The 21411-nt window shown below is 53.2% G+C and overlaps 4 protein-coding genes across 4 annotated transcripts; all 4 read right to left on the bottom strand.

The window, feature by feature from the left end:
* Nucleotides 1-2439: 2439 nt before the first annotated feature.
* Nucleotides 2440-3971, bottom strand: PG998_007899 (uncharacterized protein; the record flags this gene model as incomplete). Its single annotated transcript, XM_066874715.1, has 6 exons — nt 2440-2645; nt 2703-2782; nt 2852-3158; nt 3221-3328; nt 3389-3737; nt 3798-3971. The coding sequence occupies 6 exons, from the start codon at nt 3969-3971 to the stop codon at nt 2440-2442; spliced, it is 1224 nt and encodes a 407-aa protein (XP_066730660.1).
* A 1189-nt stretch (nt 3972-5160) lies between these two features.
* Nucleotides 5161-12078, bottom strand: PG998_007898 (uncharacterized protein; the record flags this gene model as incomplete). The annotated part of the gene is made up of 5 exons (XM_066874714.1): nt 5161-5199; nt 5251-10725; nt 10772-11223; nt 11307-11628; nt 11797-12078. 5 exons carry the CDS (start codon nt 12076-12078, stop codon nt 5161-5163), a joined length of 6570 nt encoding a protein of 2189 aa, XP_066730659.1.
* Nucleotides 12079-13672: 1594 nt separating this feature from the next.
* On the bottom strand, nt 13673-17486 carry PG998_007897 (uncharacterized protein; the record flags this gene model as incomplete). Its single annotated transcript, XM_066874713.1, has 8 exons — nt 13673-14718; nt 14781-15186; nt 15242-15346; nt 15398-15576; nt 15633-15883; nt 15937-16163; nt 16214-17355; nt 17444-17486. The coding sequence occupies 8 exons, from the start codon at nt 17484-17486 to the stop codon at nt 13673-13675; spliced, it is 3399 nt and encodes a 1132-aa protein (XP_066730658.1).
* A 1027-nt stretch (nt 17487-18513) lies between these two features.
* On the bottom strand, nt 18514-21179 carry PG998_007896 (phosphoenolpyruvate carboxykinase; the record flags this gene model as incomplete). The annotated part of the gene is made up of 7 exons (XM_066874712.1): nt 18514-19150; nt 19211-19917; nt 20405-20563; nt 20735-20784; nt 20859-20890; nt 20952-21003; nt 21068-21179. The coding sequence occupies 7 exons, from the start codon at nt 21177-21179 to the stop codon at nt 18514-18516; spliced, it is 1749 nt and encodes a 582-aa protein (XP_066730657.1).
* Nucleotides 21180-21411: the final 232 nt, after the last annotated feature.

The raw sequence follows: 21411 nt of genomic DNA, 5'->3' as shown, positions 1-21411 counted from the left end.
GTCTTTGCCTCACCAACATATGGGACTGAGAGGCTTTTTTTTTTCCTGCTCTTTTTTTTTCTTTCTCTGCCTTCCAAAGCAAAGCAGGCACCTATCCCTGTCTAGCGGTGCGTTAGCTGGAATACAATTGGGCCATCCACAATTGCGGTATCATCACTGTGGAATGCCTAGCTTTTGGCTGCATGTCACCCCCTGGCAAGCGCCGCAAAGTCTACGTACAACATGTACGAACTTTTACTTTACCTGCCGGCACGGGTGGGGTTCCGGACAAAATGGTAAAGATGGAAACGACTGAGAAGGGGGGAGAAAAGAAGAAAAAAATATCAATGGGCCATTTGACTTGGACTTGACAGGCTCCCCCGGGAGGATCCAGCTGACGAACACATCTCTTCCCTGCTGGACAGCAAGTGATGGGTCCGATTTGCTGCCCGTTTTAGGGGTCTCGTTCTTCACACATGATTTAGCTAAGATTATCTGTTTTTCATCTATTTGCTTTCATGTACTGTACGCGATCGCCGCCATTAATACGTAATGGGTTGATGATCCATCGATGGCAATGTCTCAATGACGGAAGATGATCCCTCTTTTCAGTTCACGGACTTGAACTTCTGCATCTTTCTCCGGAGCGACAAGGAAGAGAAGAAAAACAGCCAAGATAGAGAGAGAGAGAGAGAGAGAGAGAGAGAGAGAGAAAAAAAAGAGCGGTAAGTAAGTCAGCATGCAGGAAGCATGCGACACAGGTGAATTGAACAGAGGCAGATGCATCTGGCGACAAGGGGGAAGGGGGGTGGAAAGGCACGAATCCCAAAGTAGCATCCAGGAGGTCCAAATCGGCTGGTGGTTGGGTCCCATTGCTGCCCATGGCGATGCATCTCGGCCAGCGAATGACAGCTCGAGCCGACCCCTCCACCTGGCCAGAAGCAGAAGTCGGGCGTTGCAACTTGTCTTTGCATGCGAAACTCGATCTGCCGCCCTGAGAAGATACATACAGATAGATATACATATACATATACGCAGTACCTGGCCTCTCGCTCGACCATTCCAGCCGACTGCTAACCTCATATCGATTAACCACCGCCCGTACTAGCAGTGCACCAGTACACAAGTAGGCTTGTAAGATGCTACTTGTACGGGCTAGCCGTGGAAGAAACTCGCCGAATGATCGCGTGGATGCGGAGTCCAGAAAGTGGCAGGCATAATGCGGCTAGACTTTTAGCACCCTGTTACCGAGGACAGTGTGTGCTTTCTTTTCTTTTCGTTATGCGAGCCTCATTCAACCGGCCCCATCGGCGCGTCCAGAGGAGGAGAAGAGAGAAAGAAAAGAAGAAAAAAAAGTCGAAGGGACGGGGGGACGGGGGAAGGGATGATGCAAACAAACGATCAAACTGCTTATGGTTCATGAACTGCTTACCGTGGCCCTGCAACCTTATAAGTCGGTAAGCACAAGGAAATGATATGACGACACGAAGGGCCCAGCATGACAGTATATCTGTAGATCTGTAGAAGACCGAAGAGGCAGTAGGCAGCCTGCTGCTTGGCGATGGCATGGAAATATATGCAGCTATGTCTCACTTGCGAGCGAGACGAGCTGGCGGAAGACTCTAGGACTGCCGCGACGACGGCCTAGCAGGGCCAGAAGGTGTGGGTTGGTGGGGACAATACATGACGTTGAGATGCCGGGTCTCGGTCGCAATCCTCTTCCTCCATCTCCGGTGTCTCTGATTGGGCCTGCCCTTGGTGTCTCGTTCTGTTTGGACAATTCGACCGAGGCCCTTGGGGCTGGCTGTCTGGGGAACCAAATCCAGGCTTGTCAACGACAACAAGTCCGACTTCCATAGGAGAACACAACATCGCCAAAGGGAAGAGGCGGGGGCGGAGGCGGGAAGGAAAGAAAGAGAGAAAGAAAAAAAGAAAAAAAGACTCAATGAGCTGGCTGCCATGTGGCAAGGCGCTTTTAAGCTCCATTGGTCTCGTCAGCCTTTCAAGCCCCAGCGACCGGTCTCGTCCCCTAACAGGCCCGTCTGTGGCCCGATGTCTGTTCGCTCCGACGCCGTCGCTGACTCCGGCCATGGCCTGTGCGTCATGTAGTGCAACTTCATGCCAGAGCTGCGTAGTTGTATGCCATCCTCTCGGCATTTTATGTAGTAAGTAGTAGGGGGTCTAGTTCTATGTCTAACTGGATCCGGCCGGTCTCTTGACCGAGGCTATCAGCTAGCCCGGCTAGGACAGCCTCATCGGGTGCGCCTTGGATTTTTGAGGCAACTGCTCTATGCAGCATGTGAGCCTCTTGTTGCTACAACAAGGGCGCTCGAACGCCATAGTAAACCAGGGCATCCAAGAAGATGCAGATTATATATATATATATATAACGATATCTATATATATGCTCCTCTGCTGCCGGGTCGCCTGTGAACTTCAAAGGCGTGTATGCCATAACCTTCAAAAGATGGGTGGTCCCGTAGCTGCAAAGGTCGCGTAATACAACTCCGTCTCGGCACAGATGACCATACTGTTGCCGGTAAACTGGAAGTTGGCCGATGTTGCCCCCAAGTAAATCTTACCGATGAGTTTGCCCGAAGGGTTCCAGACATGCACGCCATCGCCACAGCCAGCATAGACATTGCCCTTGTCGTCACAGTGCACGCCTAGATCAGGAAGGTCAACGTCTACTCGCCCGTGAACATAGTACTATCTATACTCACCATCGGGTACCCCGGATGGCACATAGGCGAAAGTCTTGCGGTTCTCCCATGTTCCGTCCTCCTTCACGTCGAATCGGTATCTTTGACTGTGTCAGCGCACCTGTGGAGATGGTGGCCATGGGAGGGGAAGAAGGCTTCACACTACTCACAGTGAAGCTGGATCTGAGTAGTTCCACCCCCGGAGGCCGTGGTTGGCACCCGTATCGGTGACATAGGCGTAGTTGCCTTCGGGGGAGAAGGTGAGACCATTCGGCAGCGTGAACCCGTCGGCGACCACGGTTAGGGCGCCTGTTGCCTCGTCCAGCCGGTACACCTGGTTTCGGAGACCGGGCGCGGGGCGAAAGTCCTGCAGAAACCCGTACAGGGTGTCTGTGAAGTAGATGTCCTTGGTGCGCGGGTGGATGGCGATGTCATTCAGCGAGCTGAACTGGCGGCCGAAGTAGTTGTTCACCAGAACTATGTACGGCGTGTGGTCAGTCGCGGGCTGGATTTCACGACGCGATCAAGCTCATGCGTACCCGTTGTGTTGTATGGTTCCTGCGGGTTCATCAGATACAAGGCCGATGTGATGCTGTCCCCCTGTCCCTCGCCGGCAAAGACAACGTTGCCCTTGTAGTATGTGGCGCCTGACGCAGCCAAGCATTAGTCCATCGGGTGCTTAGGGTGAGGAAGAGGCCACCACGCACCATTGGGGTTCACCACTTGGGGGTTCGATGCCACCGTGATGACATCGACCTTGCCCACGGCATTGGTCTCGTTCTTGGCGGCCTGGGCCTGGGCCAGAGAGATCTTTTGGATGATAGCAGACTTGTTCAGTCCCGTACCGGCATCCGCGGCGCCGGCGTTCTGCACGAAGAATACTTCGTCGGTAGGCGGGTACCAGACGACGGCCTCGTGGAACAGCGGATCTTTGTCCGACTGTGCGAGGAGCGTCAGTGTCGGGTTGGACCCGATGACCTCGTAGAACTCGTCATCGTAGACATGGAAGGGTTTGGCCTTGAGGGATTCCTCGGTAACGCCGGGCCATATGAACAGCTATGAATTCCCTGTAAGTATCCCCCGTCGCCCCAAGGCGAGAGTCTGGTGGTCACATACGGTAGTGGCATTTGCCTCGGATGGCGGCAACACCTTATCCAGCACATTGAAGCTCCTCTGGTCAATGAGCTGGGCCGAAGATGGGAGGGGAGGCGTGGCGGCGGCCACCCGTTGTGAAAAGGGGTTGAGCCCCAAGGGGATCAGGACGCCGGCGAGGAGAGCAGCTAGAGCCATTGCGAATCCTACGAGAGTGGTGATGCTTCTGGGCCTAGAGTTGGGTGGTGCGTTCATGCCTACATGGCGAGGCGCTACGTCCAAGTCTTTATGACTCGCCGACTTCTCCTGGTTCCGCTGCCGGTGCGGGGAAGAGGACGGCATATCGCTCAGGCTACATAGATGGATTGGCGAAGCAAAGGTGCCGATGCAGGATTCTACGTAGTATCTACATAGCTAAGTCGGTATTTGGCTTGCATACTGTATACCCCGCAACTCTTCTACTCAAGACTATACGCCGAACGCTCCTCTGCAGCCCCAAATGGTTCCCCCAAGTGTGGAACATGCACGCACTCCCAAGCCCCCTGCGAAATGCGGAGATGGCACCGATACTATGTACTTGCTATCGAGATTGTCCTCCCGGGCAATGCGGAGGGGAATCTGGAGGAGATCTGCACTGACGAGGTCCAAAGCAAGCAAGAAACAGGAACGAGTCAAGCGCCTAGTGCCTTACTTGCTTGCCCCCTGCATGCCAACATTTGCATACTGTTTACATCATCAATTGGACCGGACAGGGTTATGTCATCACTGGTTCCTACGTCGGTGGTAAACATTAGCGCAACCAGTCAACGTGCCGGCATTTTGGTCGGCCAAGTGCAAAACCCAAGCAGCCAGGGGACTTTGCTCAGGTGCGCCGACACGATGCGCAATGAATGATATGCCGTTAGAGACACGGATCACAACTAGTCAAAGGTCAAGCACAAAGAGCGAGACAGTGATTGGCAGGTTTCTATATATTAATACAATAATACGGCCTTTCGTAAGGGTCTACATGCCTAAGTAGCCTTCCGTTGCCTCATACAGAGAACTTCATTTGAACTCCTTGGACGCCGGTGAAATGCGCTTCGTTCCGTCCACAATGATCGCGGCTCCACCATCTAAAGCGGTCGTGGCATCATCATTCCTCGCAAAACTTCCTTCTTTGTCGTCGCAGTCATCCTGAAACGGCCGAGCCATGCATTCCATGCCATCCTCGGCCTTCGGACCACCGTTGAAATACTAACATCATAGGGGATAGGGGGAGCCGAAGCAAAAAGCCCTATGCCTCGAGCAAAATCAAATGTAGGCCGTGTGGTAGATCATGCCCAGCCTAGTCATTACCCAAGCGAATAGTCACGCCACCGCTGTTGTCAGGTGGCCAGGACACGACTTAAGCGGCCCTGACGATGGCGACAAATTGCTCTTGGATCTAGGCAATATCAGCGAGAGTCCGGTAAATGAGTTGGAACTTATCGCGCACCTCACGATCGCTCTTGATGAACGGCTGATCAAAGAAGAGATATTTATCGTTCTTGGTGAGCTCCACCGTCATGAGTACCAAGCCCCAGGGCTGCGGCCAGTAGCCCGAGAATCGCTCCAGAATGATGCGTACGAGTTGCTGCCGGATGTCCGTCTCCTCGGGGTCGTTGACGTCCTGCCCCCAGAGCTCCAGCAGGGCCGATGTGAAGTAGCTGGTAAAGGGGTTGGGGAACCTCAGTTCGTCCACAATGCTTGATAGGAGGAAGTATCGTGCTTCGGCGCTCACTTCATGCGCAAGCATTGATAGCGCGGCCATGTCTGCGCCACTGCTGACGAATATATCCCCGCCTTGCTGCGCTCTCTTGACAGCGAAGGTGCCAACATACAGAACCACGGCATTGACCAGTGCTATGTCCGTGTTGACGGGGACGTTGCCAAACACGCTACTGCCCCTTTCATTCTTGTTGATCGCATGGGTCAAATGAGCAATGGCATCTTCCGAAGGCCCATTTTGAACGAGTTGCTCTACCAGTTCTAGCAAACCGTTGTCTTGGAGATATGATGCGGCAACATCGTAATCGTTGATAAGTGCCGAAACATCTTGTGCGTCTCCGGGCTCTTGTCGGGGAGAGGCGAACAGGATGATGTTGCGCAGTTGCGTGGCGTGTGGCGGTATGCAACCACAAAGTGCCACATGATTAGCTGCCAGGAAATCGGGGTAGTCATGCTGGATAATGACAAGGAATTTGACGCTTGCGCGGATGAAATCCTTAACGATATCGGGCACGTCGAGGGCTTTCAGGTGGTCGCCAAGGTATCGGACCAGGGAGGTTGTGATCTTCATGAGAGGAAGCCAGCCACGCTTGTCACCAACGCTCATCAGAATAGGCAAAAACCGCCGATGGAGAACCAGGTCAAGCCAGCTGTAGGCGAAGCCGGGGTACCGTGATGGGTTGAGTTGGAACAAGATGTTCGCAAAGCTTAGGACAAGCTCTCGGTGATGGACTTCTAGGCTATCTTGTCTAACGACTGCTTCGGGTGCAGTCAGGCCGAAGATGTCTGCAGCTTGGTGGAGCATCATCGAGTAGAATCGGAAGAAGACTCTTTGGCTGAAATGCTCACCACGAGCAACGTGGTGGTGGTTAAGAACGAGAGCGCTCACGGCAAATGCCGTCTCGAAGATGTTCTTGGCCCCCGCGAAGGCATCATCAACGCTTAGGATGTTCTCTTGGGCCAGAGTAGCAACGAGCTTCACCAGAGCATCAATTGCCGCATACCCATCGACCTGGCTGGCGCCGTTATGCAGTATCTGCTCGTACAGCGCGATCGAGGTATCGAAAGCTGTCCGTACAAACGAAACAAAATCTTCCTTGGTGACAAGGAAGCCTTTGTTACGCAGCTGCTTGATAAAGGACGACAGCAGCTTCTCAGACGCACTGTGATTGCTACTCAGGTGGATCCATTCGTCGAAGAGGTATTCGTATTGGTCCTGGCGGCTGGCACTCGAGTCGTCGAGAGCGGCTGGCTGGGGTAGCCCCGATCCCTGCAATTTGGCTTTCAGCTGCTGGCCAGCCTCGAGATCAGGCTCTTCGAAGATCCAGCCCCAAGCACCCTCTAAGCTCCTGACATAGTCTGCAAAGAGCGCGACTGGACGGTCGTTGAACAGGGTTAGGTCTAGCAGCCTCTCAAAGAACTCCAGTGAGCCGTCTTCCCTCTTGGACATTGCTTTCGACAGTGCCATGTCGATCAGGTGGAGGTTTAGCAGATCTGTGCGTAGGAGGGCTGTGATGAGGGGCAGGTTAAAGTAGTTCTCAGGGAGCTGCTGGTTGAAGATGGAATGTACTCGCTCAACGAGTGCCGCGCCAGAACCTGCGATTGATATCTTGAGAAGCAGCTCCAGGACATGAACAAGGCTCTCAAGGAACAGCGTGTTCGCCTGTTCAATCCTCTCAAACAGGAGCTGACATATCTTTTCCGCCGCATAAAAGGCGAAATCCTCGGAGCTTTGCGAGTTTCGAATGATAAGCTGCGTCAAAGCATCAACCACATCTAGGACTTGATGAGGACGGGGCAGATCGAGGAAGTGCTCTTCGCGCGATTCAGTTGCAGCACGTTGCAATTCACCAAGGAACTTGGACACCCTTTCCGCATATAGCCTGGTGTCCATCTGAGTCGGATGAGCGGCGGGGCGTCCGTTGGCCATGGCTTGGTGAACCTGGGGGTATGACAACTGTGCCGGAACCTGCGGCAGAGAGGGGGTTTCGGCGGGAGTGGGCAAATTGGGAACAGCAGCAAATTGTTCCTGAAGGACTTCGTTGGCAATGGTTCGGGTGGCATCCGATGCTGACGCAGCGTGAGCTTGGCTGCTGCTTGGTGCGGCAGTTCGGGGCTGCCGGGCAAACTCCTCGTAGATGGCCATTTGTTCAGGGTTTAGCCCGCTCATGTTAGGCGACAGCTTGTAAGGATGAGGAATTGTCATCGCCCATCGGTTGAGAGCCGGATCCACATACGCCTCATTGGGTCGAGTTCGGCGGTGGTGGCGGCGAAGCTCCAGCTCGGTCTCGAGCAGCTCCTCAATTTCGGGAACTGCCCGCTCTTCCGCCGCCTTTTCGATAACGGTGCAGGCGAGATCCAGGTTCAGGTTGACACACATGATAATGGTACCTTCAGGGAGGCCTTGAGGTACATCACTGGAGAGTTGACGCAAGTAATTGGTAATGTTGGCTCGCAAAGGCTCCTTGGAGGTAACAAGTGCCAAGCTGCCAGCAGTAGCCTTCACCATAGTTATGGCAGACGTTCGGAGCCTGTTCTCGTCTGGCTCGGTCTGGAAGTCCTTGTGGATCATCTGCTGCGTGGATATCGCTGCAATGGTGACGGACCGGTCGACAACAGGTTGAATGATATCGTGAAGGGCACGGCTGAGTGCAGTCCGTACGATGTCATGCAGTTTCTGCGTGGTGATGACCATCTCACTAACAGGGGGGACCTGCACTTGCGCGTTGAGGTCAGGAATGGTAGGAGGAGGCATTGGATGCGGCGAAAGACCTGTTGATACGGGATTACCGATGCCATTGAAAGACATGGTGTCCACGGTATCCAGCCCATCGGGGAGTGGCAACTCGCCAACATCCTCCACCGGCGCTCGATTGAGCAATTCTTGAGAAGGCTCGATGCTCTTGTGGTCCAAGTTAAGGTCCTTGCAGAGTACTTCAATCTCGAACTTAAGATTCAACTTCAGCTCCGCGTGATGGTATAGTTCGATGAGGAGATGGAGAATGTCCATGAGCCATGGGTTTGGAGGCCGATATACGGTAGACCGCGAACCCTGTATCAGCACTTTGCAGACGAATGGAATCACCACTATAAGTCTCTTCGTGTCATGTGCCTCGATTAGCAGTTGCTTGAAGGCAATGTTTCTATGCTTGATAGGTTGGTCCCGGGCGATGGTCAGGAGACCCAACCAGGCGCCGAGGTGTTTGAGGTGGGTACGCTCTGTCGAGTTCTGCATCGTAGCCTCGGAGTTGAGCATACGAGCGGTGCTGATATAGGTCTGTCTGAGAACTTCGGCGGAGAGACCCTTGTCCTGGAAAAGCCTCACAAAGTCTAGGTATACTTCGTGGTAGTTAGGCTGCATCTTGGCGCGCTCCTCGACCAGATGACTAGCAAACCATTGGTGATGTCTCTCTTCAAGCCTGTCCTGGATTTCTTTGAAGATTGTTTGGAGCTTGGCCGCGGTGAGGTTGTTGAGCCCAAATTGAATCTTGTCTTGGACTTCCTCGCTCGGGTCTTCGAAGCCGCCATTGGTTGTGGGAGGGTCGACCCTGACAGAAACAAACGGGGAAACGCTTGATCCCACCGCCGAGCCATCATCAATGACACCATTGGCGATTGGCTCTCCAGAGACGTCAGATGTGCCGTTTTGGCCGTTAGCCATCTCCTCCTCATGCTCCCTGACGACTTCGCCGGCCTTCTTCCAAGCCTCAGTGCCCTGGAGGCCGGGTATCTGCAGGAGCTGTTTGCAGAATCCAGGCCATTCCCTGAACCTAGAAAACAGTTGCATCAAAGCTTGGAGGCCGAACTTGTACATCGACTCGTCTGGCATATGATCCTTCACTGCCTCTAAGATCATTCCAAGCCCGATCTTAAGCGGCAGATCCGAGATAAGCTTGTGAGAGATGATACCACCAAACAGCACAGCTGTTGTAGCTAAGGCCTCTAGAGGATAGTCCACATAATGACTATACTCATCGAACAGACCGTGGATCATACAGGCAAATACATCCTGGTCCAAGGGCTCACGGGAGTGCTTGTACCGCTTTAGAGTCTCCACGATCTCTTTAACTTGGACCTCGTTGCCGTACATCGTCTTATAGTGCTCTTCCATTCGGGCATTAGCCTGTGGTGGTAGAGCGTTGCCAGCGAGACTATTGTGTTCGATGATGTCATCATACCCTTCGCCATAGTTGATCAGCCGGGGAAAGACAATGATGCAATGCCGCTGCACCGTGATAAGATTCTGCATGGGCACTTTCGGCATGAAATCTTCGACAATTTGGAGCAAGGCTGCTACCGTCTTAACCTGCAAAGTCGTGCTGTTCTTCTGTGGCTGCTGTCCCTCCGGGGGGCGTTGATATGCCAACTCCATACTTCCCTTGATCATCAAGAACTGCAGCAGAGAAAGAGATATCTCGGGGCCCCTTTCGGCGTTGTTGCGAGCCCATTGGCTAAGATCTAGATAGCCTTTGGCGTGTGCCAAGGCGGCCAGATCAAAGCCGAAGCCATTAGGTAGGTTGACAAGCTCATTAAGCCAGCCGTGCTCGATGACATGTTCGAAGATGATGCCCAAGTCCATAGGTTTCAAAGCATGAGTGTCGACCAGTCTCTGCTTAACCCAGTCTTTGTCCTTCCTCCAAATGCTATCCATCACGAAAGTGCCGTGGGGAGAGCGGCTGTGAAGGAACTGCTCGAAGAGCGAGATTAACGTCTCCACAGCCATGTTGGGCCAAGGTTTAGGGACCCCGAACGCTGATACTATGAAAATATCCAGGTTGGGCACGACAACTTCTTGGAACAAGCGCTTTGCCTCGATGCTCTGAGACGCGTGTATGGAATGCAGGGCGACGGAGAAAATGGCCGAGAGCGCTGAAACGGACACCAATGGGTGCTTAACTGCGAAGCCGGCGCGGGTTCGTACTTCTTCTGAGGAGTTCTCGTAATCTTCCAGCTTGAACGTGGGTGTCAATCCAGGGATGGTGCTGGCGTCCAGTTCCCCAGGCTGCAGAGATGCGAAGGCGCAGATGAAGGAGAGTTGCGTCTCGGGGTTCTCCCAGTGCGCACCACCCCAAAGGAATTGAATGTCGAATTTGGGCGCGTTGGCGGCAGGGGATTGCGCAACGGGAAGTAAAGCGTTATACAAACGCAGGAACTGTTCTTTGGATACTCTAACATCTCTCTGATCGAAGTATGACACAACGTCCTGCCACGAGAAGGCTGCAGGCAGAACACCCCCGAAGTGCGGCCACCAGAACCGAAGGGTCGTGACGAGGCGTCAAGCTGATGGTGGTATATGTCAAGGCGGATGAAACCTGCTCTTCACTTAACTGAATATTGGCCGGTCGATTCTGCAAATACCCTAAGCATGTCTCCTCGTCGCGTGTGAATTCGGCGCCTGTCCGCTGGATGTAGAGAGCCAGAGCGTTGGGCGGTTTCTCGCCCAGGACACGTATCAGATCAAGGGAGGCTAGCACTTCCATCGGGGGTGCACGATCAGGCCCCGACCAGCGCGACTTGACTTTATGACTTAGCTCGGATTTAGCGGCGGCGTTGAAGTTGGGCGGGTGGCCTTGGATGTAGCGGTCGACTATGTGAGCGATGAAGTCGGTTCCCTGTTTATCGGAGGAGAGGTTGGGGTGGACGTCGGGTCGTGAGACGATATTGACAAATGTGGGGAAATTCGTCGAGAGAATAGCATCCGCTAGAGTGAGAAAGACGGCAGATTAGCAAACAAACCACACTATCGAACTGTCGGATAGGTAGGTAGGCACCGATAAGACTAACCCTTTGTCTTAAGATCTGACCGCGAACCGAGCTTGAAGGCCAGAGCCAATATTGTCTTTTCCAAAGCATCCAACTTGAAATGCTCCATAAATGTCGACAGGTCAAAATCACGAAATATATCTTCAGTGCCCGTCTCTATAGACTCGGCAATCTTCGGTGCTTGGTCGACATGTGTCGAGATCTTGGACATCTCTTCCACCAGTATCTGGTAATTAGCTGAACTGGGTCGGTTCGATCCGCCCGAGAAGATGGTGCCGGCATTCTGCGTCACCAGTCTGGTGAAATGTTTTGAGAAGACCTCCATGCCGTTATCATTGATAAGCTGCCCGGGAACACGTTAGCAAACGAGCTTTAAGTTCACCGTGGTAGATGTGTGTGCTGGACGAAGGGCTAGGTGCTTGAATGCGTGCTGTAGTCACGAATGCAGCACCGCAAGTTTCGAGGGCAACTTGAACGCGTCAGAAGCTTGGCAATCGGGGAATGCGCATACCTTCCTCAGCTGCTCTCTCTGTAAATCCCACTTGGCTTGGTCTGTATCGTCCTTGAGTGTGGTCAGAAGAAGGAAGACCTGGGCAACGACGATTTTGGTAAGACTGTTGTTCCCGGTGGTCGGGCTACTGGTACTGGGACTGGCGCCAGCACTCAAATTACCGCCTTGCGAAGGATGTGGAGAATGGCCAAAGCCGCCAGTCTGTATGGGATGATTGGAGGGAGCGGGTGTGAAGGTGCCTGATCTGGAGTGTGACTGGGACGAAGAGGGTGGAGGGACCATGAGGGTGGAGGCTGCTTGAGGGAGGGGGGTCAGAAGAACGAGGAGGGTTGAAGAGGGTTGAGTAGGCGTGAAGAAAACAATCTAGTACAGTAGATGTCTCCCCCTGCCACTACTGAGATGGTCGCCCGGAGCAGCCGCCGTCTCGTCTTCTTGATCAAGAGCTTCCTTCCAGGTCACTGTAAGCTGGTGAATTGTGAGGTCGTGTGTGCGAACCAGACCAGGCGCATGCTCTCCCAAGATGGGCGACCTCGGAAGTCATGCGACTAGGGATGCAATCGCCTCGTCGCCGGCAGCCCACTCGCAATAGGCTGATGGATGATGGAGATGTTTTGTGTGTAGAGGAAGGAGTGGTGTTTCTGGGTATCGTGGGAGCGGAGGAAAATCGGGCTGGGCGCTGGAGGAGAGACGAACAACGAACAATGGTTGGATCCAAGAATTGTCAAAGAACCAGGAAATGGACGGCGTAGCAGCTGGGCAGGCGTAGCCGTGCGTTGCTCAGATAGGTGGGCGTGGTTGGGTTCGAGAAGCCGATTAAGATTTAATACAATCGATGGAAACGAAGAAGAAGAAACTCGATATGAATACCCTCCGAATCGACTGTGGGCAAGAAAGAGGAGGAGAGGAGGTTAGATGGTGATGCTTCGTAGGTGGTGAGATGAAGAGCTTGCTTTACCTTTGCATGCATGCATGTGCTGCTAAGCTATTCTTTCGCCCTCTCTCTCTCTTTCTCTCTCTCTTGAGGTCTCCAGTCTACGGAGTACTCTGGTCTGATCTGGTAGGCTCAGGTCGTGGAAAGGCAGGCAAGGCAGGCAAGGCAAAAGTCGTATAGGTAGGGTCCAGCTTGAGCTTGAGGCATGGGGGGTGATGGAGCCACTGTCAATTGATAGAATAGTGCTAATGTTGTACTTAACCTGCCTAGCTCTGCACCGGCAATACCTAGGCAGAATCCCCGCCACACATCCGACTGTAGCCCCTCGACCTCTCAGCCTCGTGTGTTGAGTCAAGTGTGGCTTGAACACTTGTGACTTTCCACTGAATTCGATTCACAGCAATTCACCGCCAAAGCCGATGCTGGCATTTTCGATGATGTACGCGTAGGTAATATCTAGAAAGGATTAAATCCATTGAAGACATATAAAGGGGCGGTGGCTCACCCAGCTCAGGCTGCGGTCCGCAGATGCAGAATCATCCTTGCCATGTAGGATACATAGCAATCAATACACAGTCCTATCCCATGAAGCTATGCATGTTCATAATCGTTTGCAGGGCCATCCTAAAAACAGGGTATGCACACGACGTGCTATTCGAGTGTCCCGTTGGCGTACTTTCCGTTGGGAAGATACTTTATCTAAACCAGGTAATGTTTGCCAGCCAAAGAACGATAATTCACAGATTGAACCCGGCTGGAGGTCGCCCAGGAGAGGTAGATGCGTCTAGGGACTTGGTCTCGTCTTGAAATGTTCTGCATTGTCTCGCAAGTAAGTTACCGTGCTATATATCTCTATTGGCCGCTGGTTATCCTGAGAAGAAATCCACCGCTGATCTCACTGAACCCAATGGTAATCGAAATGCTCTTGGCAGCCATCTGGAATGATTATCTCACTCTGGAGCTATTCCCGGGCGTCCAACCGGGGCTGCTCCCCATGCTAAGGACTGCTCTGGGCTGTCGTCCAGGCGTCGTAGGCCCACTGGTCCCGCCCTCGACCGGTGGCGTCTCCGTCCGCCCTTGTTGTTTAGTGGGCGGCCTAAAGTTGTAAGCCGAGCCTTTGTTGAATATATCTTGGAGCATGATCTCGAGAACCCCGGCGTCGAGGAACTCCTGGTACTTCCGGTACAGTTTAAGGGCGGTTTTGGCATCTTCAATCGAGTCATGTGTCTCCAACTGGATTTCTTCCTTGAGAAGGCACCACGCAAGGAATTGTAGACTGAGTTTCCTCTTGCGCGCCGCCGAGAAGAACAGATCGCTTGTGTCAATGATCTGATCCTGGGGGACGTGTATATTGATCACACGGAAGTCCTGCTTGAGACCATGGCCCAAGAATTTGCAGCCGAGATTGAGCAAGATCCACATCTTCTTGTACGCAATCTTCAGGGGTACGAGATTGTGTCGTGTCCGCAGAGGATCCAAGTCTTCCGGCACGATTCCAGAATATGCTGTCACGTAGTCAATGACCGGCTCCCTGATATGAATGTAATCGTCAATGAAGGCGAGCCCTTCATCGTGCCCACTGCCTCGCAAAACCGAAGCTCGCGCAAGAGCGTGCACGACTGGACGTACGATGCGCGTCTCGTTGGAATCTGATTCGATCATTACCTCCGCCTTGGAAGTTGCGACAAATTCCGTGTCAATCGCGATGATAGTATCAGAGTTTGGCTTCTCAGTCTCGGAGTCAAGTGTCCGGTACGTCTTCTCAGGCAACGTTGGCTTGAGGTCGACGTAAAGCAAGGTCGTGTCCAGCTTCTCTTTCCACGTTGCATCTAGCCTATTGTTCGCTTCTTTCCGTTGATAAGTGATCACCGACGGCATCTTCCAAGACGTGTTGAAGGTCAGCGCCTCTTCAGAAGTCACAGGCTTAATGAGAAAGTCATTCAGAAGGTACCACTGGCTCTCGCTCGGTGCCACTGGTGTCGAATGAGCAACTGTGCAGTGTGTCAGCAACAAGCAAACAACATGGTCTGAAACCACAAAATCAAAAGCTTACCATTCGCCAAAGCCACCAGGTGGTTGCCCCTTGATGGCTGACCCGTCTCGATGTTGACGGCCACGCCAGTGAGTGAGTAGACGGATATTTCATGATAGCCTCGCTGTAGCTGGTACCTCAGTTCCTCGCCCTCGTAGCAGAAGAATTGGCCATTATTGATGATGATACCAATTTCTTCTGGAAGCCAGCCCGATGTAGCCCATAACCTGCGATGTTCCTCACTTGGCATACCAGCGAGAAGCGTTAACACCGTAGGTACACTTCTAATCAGTTTCTTCGTGCTGAGAGTCTGATACTTGTGGCACGTTTGGCACCAGCCTTTACTAGTCAAGTCACGTTCGACGCTCTTCTTAAGAATCTGGGAAAATGTGATCTTGGCGCTTTTGGCCTGTCGGTGACCGGACTTCTAGAAATCGTTAACGCGCTAACTCCTGGGCATTGGGTATTATCGGCCAACCTACATTTGATGTGTACATCAGCTCATGGACAAAGCTCGAGCCTGGCCTACTTGTCTCGCTTGTGCAGTTGTTGCAACGAATGGAACTCGTAGCTGTGGTTTCCAGTAACTATGGCCCATGTCAGCCAAGGCATCATCACGAATCGGGGAGTGATATTACCTGTCCCATCGCTACTGAGCGCGACTCCATTCGATTATAATCATCAACGATCTTGCCCAGCAGAAAGCGGGTAAAGTTTTGTAGCATCGAGGTACGCGACTGCTCCATTGAGGTATGTGGCTCTATTGGGGTATGCAGCGAGGCGAAAGACGAGTCTTCCAGGAGCCTTAAGCTGCTAGCTTCAAGATGTTAGTGGATGATGCGAAGGGGTCTGACTCATCGCAGCTGGACGTACCTTGGGGTTGATAACTGAATATTTTTAGAAGATTGGAGGCATGGCAAGGCGCCCCTTCGGCCTTTTGAAGCATGTCGAAGAGAAACCCGAGCTCGCAAAGAAGGCAGGACTCATCAAAGCAGCCGGTGGCAGCATGCTGTAAAGCAATATTTCGGAGGGCTGGGTTGAAGAACAGGACCTGGAGAAGAGCGTTTACATAGCTGTTCATGATGTGATTCGTCAGGCCTGAGTATTGGGTCTTGTTAAAGAACCTGTACTGAATTAGGAGCAGTTCACCGGAAAGCAAGTGGTGTTGCGGACTTACTTAAAATCCCAGTCGTCAATGCCGAATCGGCTGTATTGGATCTCGATATGCCTATATATCGGGGATACTGCGTTCTTTTGGCTCTCGAGCTGGACGGGCGCAACCAGTTGTTTGGGTCCGGGTACGAGATCTTCAGGAGCCGGTGTACCGGCGGGAGCATGCGAGTTCCCCCTTGCCTGCTCACTGAGGAACTTGGGCTTATTAAGCAATCGTTCTTCTTTATCAAGCTTGCGGGTGTCTTCAACTTGGTTCCTGCGAAGACTGCGCGTATTTTTACCAAAAGGCCCCATTCCCTACGCTGCAGGGACTCAAGATATCTCGGATCTTCCTTAACCGGCGGCGCTCCTACTTGGTATACTCCGTCCTTGGGCCATGCTGACAGCAGCTGTTCCCTGTAGTATGGCATGCCGATAGAGCTCAAAGGTGCGTCATCACTCCAGGGCATGGCTGGCAGATGCTGTTCCGCACTTGCAAACTCGACCGGGTTCGCCAGCTCGGCGAAGTGGAGTGAGCCCTGGGGCCCCCACAGATGAATCTGGCAATCAGCATCGGCAAGGGCTATGGCCTCGCCGGATGGAGCAATGTCTATCATGTGCATATATAGATTGTTCGCTTGCTTGACAGTGCTAGTGTTCGGGTTCATCAAGTCCACCACGTGCATCTGCCCACTCTGGGAAACGACAATGCTCGTGGTTGACATCCGTGGGTGCATGCGTACGTAGGCTGCGCCAGAAGGAAATGGCACAGGAGGCATGGACACCATGTGCTTAAGGTCGAACACATTGACCAACGGGTCGTACATAGTATACCCTTGCTGACGCGGGGACAGACCGCATGTAACAATAAAGTCATGTTGGGCGTCCATGTCGCTGATAGTTGCCGCGTGTGCCGCCCATTCCTTGCTGATTCTGAAGGTCAAGGGGTCGAGAATGTGAACAGCCGAGCCAGTTGTGGCGGCACAGATGTGGCGGCTCCGCCTCATGATCTTGTAATGATGCTCGGTTGGGATTTGCTTGGTGACCTCTCCCTTGTTCACATCGATGACGAACATCTTATCCTGCTCGCCTGCGACTAGGATCTCGGCCGTGCCTTTGGATGTCCAAGTCATACAGCGTAGCTCTTTCATGTCCTCATGCTGGACCGTCCAAAGCGGCGCGCCCCTCCTCTGAGCCATGTGTATGCTTCGGGAACCAAGGGCAATGACGCCCTTGTCATTGAACAGAAGCTGGTGTATCTTTCCATCCTGGGAACTGTGTGCCTTGAAGCTAGTGTATGGCGTGAGCTCGGGGCCGTAGAACGAGGAGACGCGGCCGTATTCATTGCCAGCCCATAGAAGCTCTTGGCTCGTGTCGAAGGAGAGGGTTGAGACGGGGGTAGGGATGGCCCTAAGTCCCGGGGAGGCAGGTGTATACGGGAGATCTAACGGGTAGAAGCATGGTCCAATTAGCAGAGGTCCCGGGTGTAGGCCAACAGGGTAAGCAGAACAGTAGCTGCTTCGTCTTCTTACCTCGGACCAGTCTGGATCCATTGCGTACGGAATAGTTGGTCATCCTTGCGCAGCTGGCAATAGTGGTAAGGTCGGGTAAAGCAAACTGCTCGAAACTAGAAAATAAACACCCAAAGAGCTACCGAAGGTAAAAGAAAGTAAAGGCAAAATAAGGCATGCAACCAACTCTATAACGTCGCGTCTAGCTGGAGCTGGTGTGCGAGACGCTTGGCAAGCGGTTCGTCCAGCCTTGTTATGCCCAACAGGGATAATTCGTTGGCGGGGTCTGTCCGGCTGGATACATGCATACCTCGTTAGGGTACTATTTCCAGTTACCGCAACTCCACCTCCGGTACTCCGTGCGGAGTGTTCACATTGGGTGATGCCTATGCATTCAGCTCACAGTCACTCGATTCACCATCAACCGTTCCGTTGGCTTCTATTCAACTGGCAAGCAATCCGCCTATGCCCAATCGTTCCCATTACCACCATGGATCCTCAGCCGACCACTCCAGGCTACGTCGGCCAAACGCTAAATGCTGAATTCGACTGATGGGCATTGGTTCGACAGGACATGTACACGTACATGTACGGGCCTATCATTCGATGAGACAATTGGCTGTCTGTTTATACCTCGGAAGGATGTTCTGACTATGGAGCCGCCTTGAAATGAATCCTCGTGGAGTCATGGGCTTTCCATATAACTCGAATCAGACGGGCTGTTCGCTTATCCATCACAGCTGGCAGCACACGGAGATGATAAAAGTTGTTAAAAATAGGTTTCATAAGGATGCTGTCTAGGATTTGCTTCATAAGGAAAGTCCTGGTCCCGAGACAGGGACGCCTGCGAAACCTCGATTGCAGCATAGGATACAACCTCGTCAATCATTCATGTAGCGCATACTCTGCACTAGAGCTGCTTTCCAATCCTTCTCAATCTGCCCTATACCAACTCGTAATCCCTTTTGAAAACGCCTGGCAGCATATCTCGCCATGGCGCTCTTGAGCCAATCAATGCATTGCATGAGAGCCAAACAATGCGGATATCAAAACTGAAAAATCAAAATGCCGTGCTGCTGTGGAGCATCAATCTAAACAACGGGACCAGCTGCCTTGACATCAGGTGTGGCTTCTGACTCGTACTTCTGGAAGTTCTCAACAAAGAGACCTCCGAGCTTCTTGACTTCTTGCTGGAAGCTCTCGGCACCGGCCGTCCAGGCAGTGGCGGGGTTGAGAAGCTCCGCGGGGACACCGGGGCAGGTCTTGGGGACTTGCAAGTTGAAGACCTCGTACGTTTCGTACTCGACATTCGCAAGCTCACCAGAGTGGATGGCGTCCAGGATCGCACGAGTGTACTTCAGAGGGCAGCGCTTGCCACCGTGGGTGTAGCCAGCGCCAACCCAGCCAGTGTTGAGCAACCAGGCATTGGCAGAGTGTTGCTCAATCTTCTCAGCCAACATCTTGGCGTACCGCATGGGGTGCAGAGCCAGGAAAGGCTGAGCGAAGCATGATGAGAACGTAGCCTGAGGCTCCGTAACACCGTCCTCGGTACCGGCCATCTTGGACGTGTACCCGGAGATGAAGTGGAACATGGTCTGGGCGCTGTTGAGTTTCGAAATGGGAGGCAGGACGCCGCGAGCGTCGCATGTCAAGAGAATAATGTTCTTGGGGTGGCTGTTAGACAAGCAGGGGATCTTGGCGTTGCTGATGTACTCGATGGGGTAGGCACTGCAGAGAGAGTTAGTCTAGATTCGAGGAAACTCGTGATCGGGAAGATGAAGCACGTACCATCGAGTGTTCTCGGTAAGAGTGGAGTCGTCATAGTCGACTTCACGGGTGTGCTGATCAAAGACGACATTTTCCAATACCGAGCCGTAGCGGATAGCGCCGTGAATATCGGGTTCCTTCTCTGCCGACAGGCCAATGCACTTGGCGTAGCATCCACCCTCGATGTTGAAAACGCCTCGGTCACTCCAGCAGTGCTCGTCGTCGCCAATCAGAGCGCGATTCGGGTCGGCAGACAAAGTCGTCTTACCCGTACCCGACAGGCCGAAGAAAAGGGTGACATCGCCATTCTTGCCCTCGTTGGCAGATGAGTGTAGCGTCAATACGTGATGCTTGATAGGCATCTCGTAGAAGAGAACGGTGAAGACACCCTTCTTCATTTCGCCGGCGTATTCGGTGCCCAGAATGACCATCTCCTTGTCGGCAAAGTTAATGGCGACCGAGGTACCCGAGGTCATGCCTTCGGTGAATCTGTTGGCCGGGAAAGTGCCGGCATTGTAGATTGTGTAGTCGGGGTGGAAGTGCTCTAGCTCTTCCCGAGAAGGCCGGATGAGCATATTGCGCATGAAAAGCGCATGGTAGGCACGGGCACAGATAACCCGGACGCGGATTCGGTATTTCTCGTCCCAGCCGGCATAGCCGTCGATGACATAGATACGAGTTCGTGTGTTGAGGTAGTCGACTGCGCGCTCTCGGTTGATTTTCCAGACCTGTGTTTGCCGACCATGTCAGTTGAGTTGAAACGTTCACGCTGATGGAGGCACGTGATAAACGCTCTGTGGTGGGGCGGGTCGATGGTTTGGTTTGCGGGAAGGGAAAGTCTGGGAAAAGTGGAGGGCGGGGTGCAGATCGCGGCGTCTGCAGAGTATGACGCTATCATACAGGGGTCTTGTAACAGCGCCAGACCAACGACTCGCAAGAACCAAACAACGAGTAATTGTCGCCCCGAACGCCCAAGACTTCGGGGAAGGGAACGGCACTAGACAGCCAGAGTCGCCGTAGTGCCAGGCCACTTTTGAGGGGAAGAACTCGTAATTGGCATGTTCAGATGGCCACTGTTACGTCACGATGAAGGGGGACGGTGGTGCGCCTGGCAAGCGAACGGGCGGTGCGGCCCAGAGGAGGGAGAAGGAGACGACCGAAGGGGGAAGATGGAAGATTGCGGGACAAAATCAAACGCAGCTGCAATCGGCTTACCTCGGGAGCCATGGGCTTGTTGACGGGTCCCCACCAGATTTCGTTTTCGGACGACGGCTCCTTCACAATACGCTTGTCTGAGGGCGAACGGCCAGTCTTGGCGCCGGAGAATGCTGTCAAGGCGCCGCTGGAAGAAATGGCTGAGCCGGCCTCGTACACCTAGGAATCCCGTCAGCGGTTTGCTCCGTCATGGCGGCGGCGGGCCTCGGTAGGGGGCTGTCTTACCAAAGCATCTTCGTAGAGGGCGGCGACTGAAGGGTTGGGAATCTGGCAGGCATATTAGCGTGGTCCCACTCGTACTTCTGGTCTCCTACGCAGCAGACAACGTACAATGGCGACTCTGTCATAGTCGATGTGGGCCTTGTCGTGGAGTTCAATCTCTGTGCAAGCGAGTGTCAGTCGAGGTTCGACGGTTGCCGATAGTTGGAGGGGCGTGTAAGTCGGTGAATCGTACCCAGTTCTGTGTGCTCGACTTCCTGCTGGGGCCTATACACACGACGTGGTCAGTCTTGGAGTATTACAGGTTCGTATGCGTGGGCCAACTTACTCGATGCCTCCAGGATGGAGAGCCGTCTTGTTGACTTTGTTGGGAGCAATCACTGCCGAGGAGGGTCAGCATCATGTCCGTCGCTAGCAGGGACGACCAGCTTGGGAGGAGCTCACTCTTGTGGTTGTGTAGGAGGGAATGGGTATGGGAGAAGAGCTGCTGCGATCTTGGGCCTTTGACTGAGGGATCGATGTAGGGAGAAGCAGTGCGTTGGACGGGGTCCTTCATGGTTCTTAAGCTTTTTGAAATGTTCTGATGGCCGAGAGTTGCAATACACGATCTGATCCACCTATCGGTCGTACACGGGCAATACTGGGCAACTGAGGGTGTGCTAAGATGGTAGCTCGTGGAGTCTCTAATCGTGGGCCTGGGCCGAGGATATATGAAGGCTAAGGAGGGATGGCCGGGTGGAGCCGCAGGAGTATGTTGGGCGCAATGCCACTGGCTGCGCGAAGTGGCT

The sequence above is a fragment of the Apiospora kogelbergensis genome, assembly GCF_038363985.1.
Source record: "Apiospora kogelbergensis strain CBS 113332 chromosome Unknown utg000005l_segment0_segment0, whole genome shotgun sequence".
Lineage (NCBI taxonomy): Eukaryota > Fungi > Ascomycota > Sordariomycetes > Amphisphaeriales > Apiosporaceae > Apiospora > Apiospora kogelbergensis.
The sequence above is the reverse complement of the archived record's forward strand: the minus strand, read 5'-3'. Positions and strand labels throughout refer to the sequence as shown.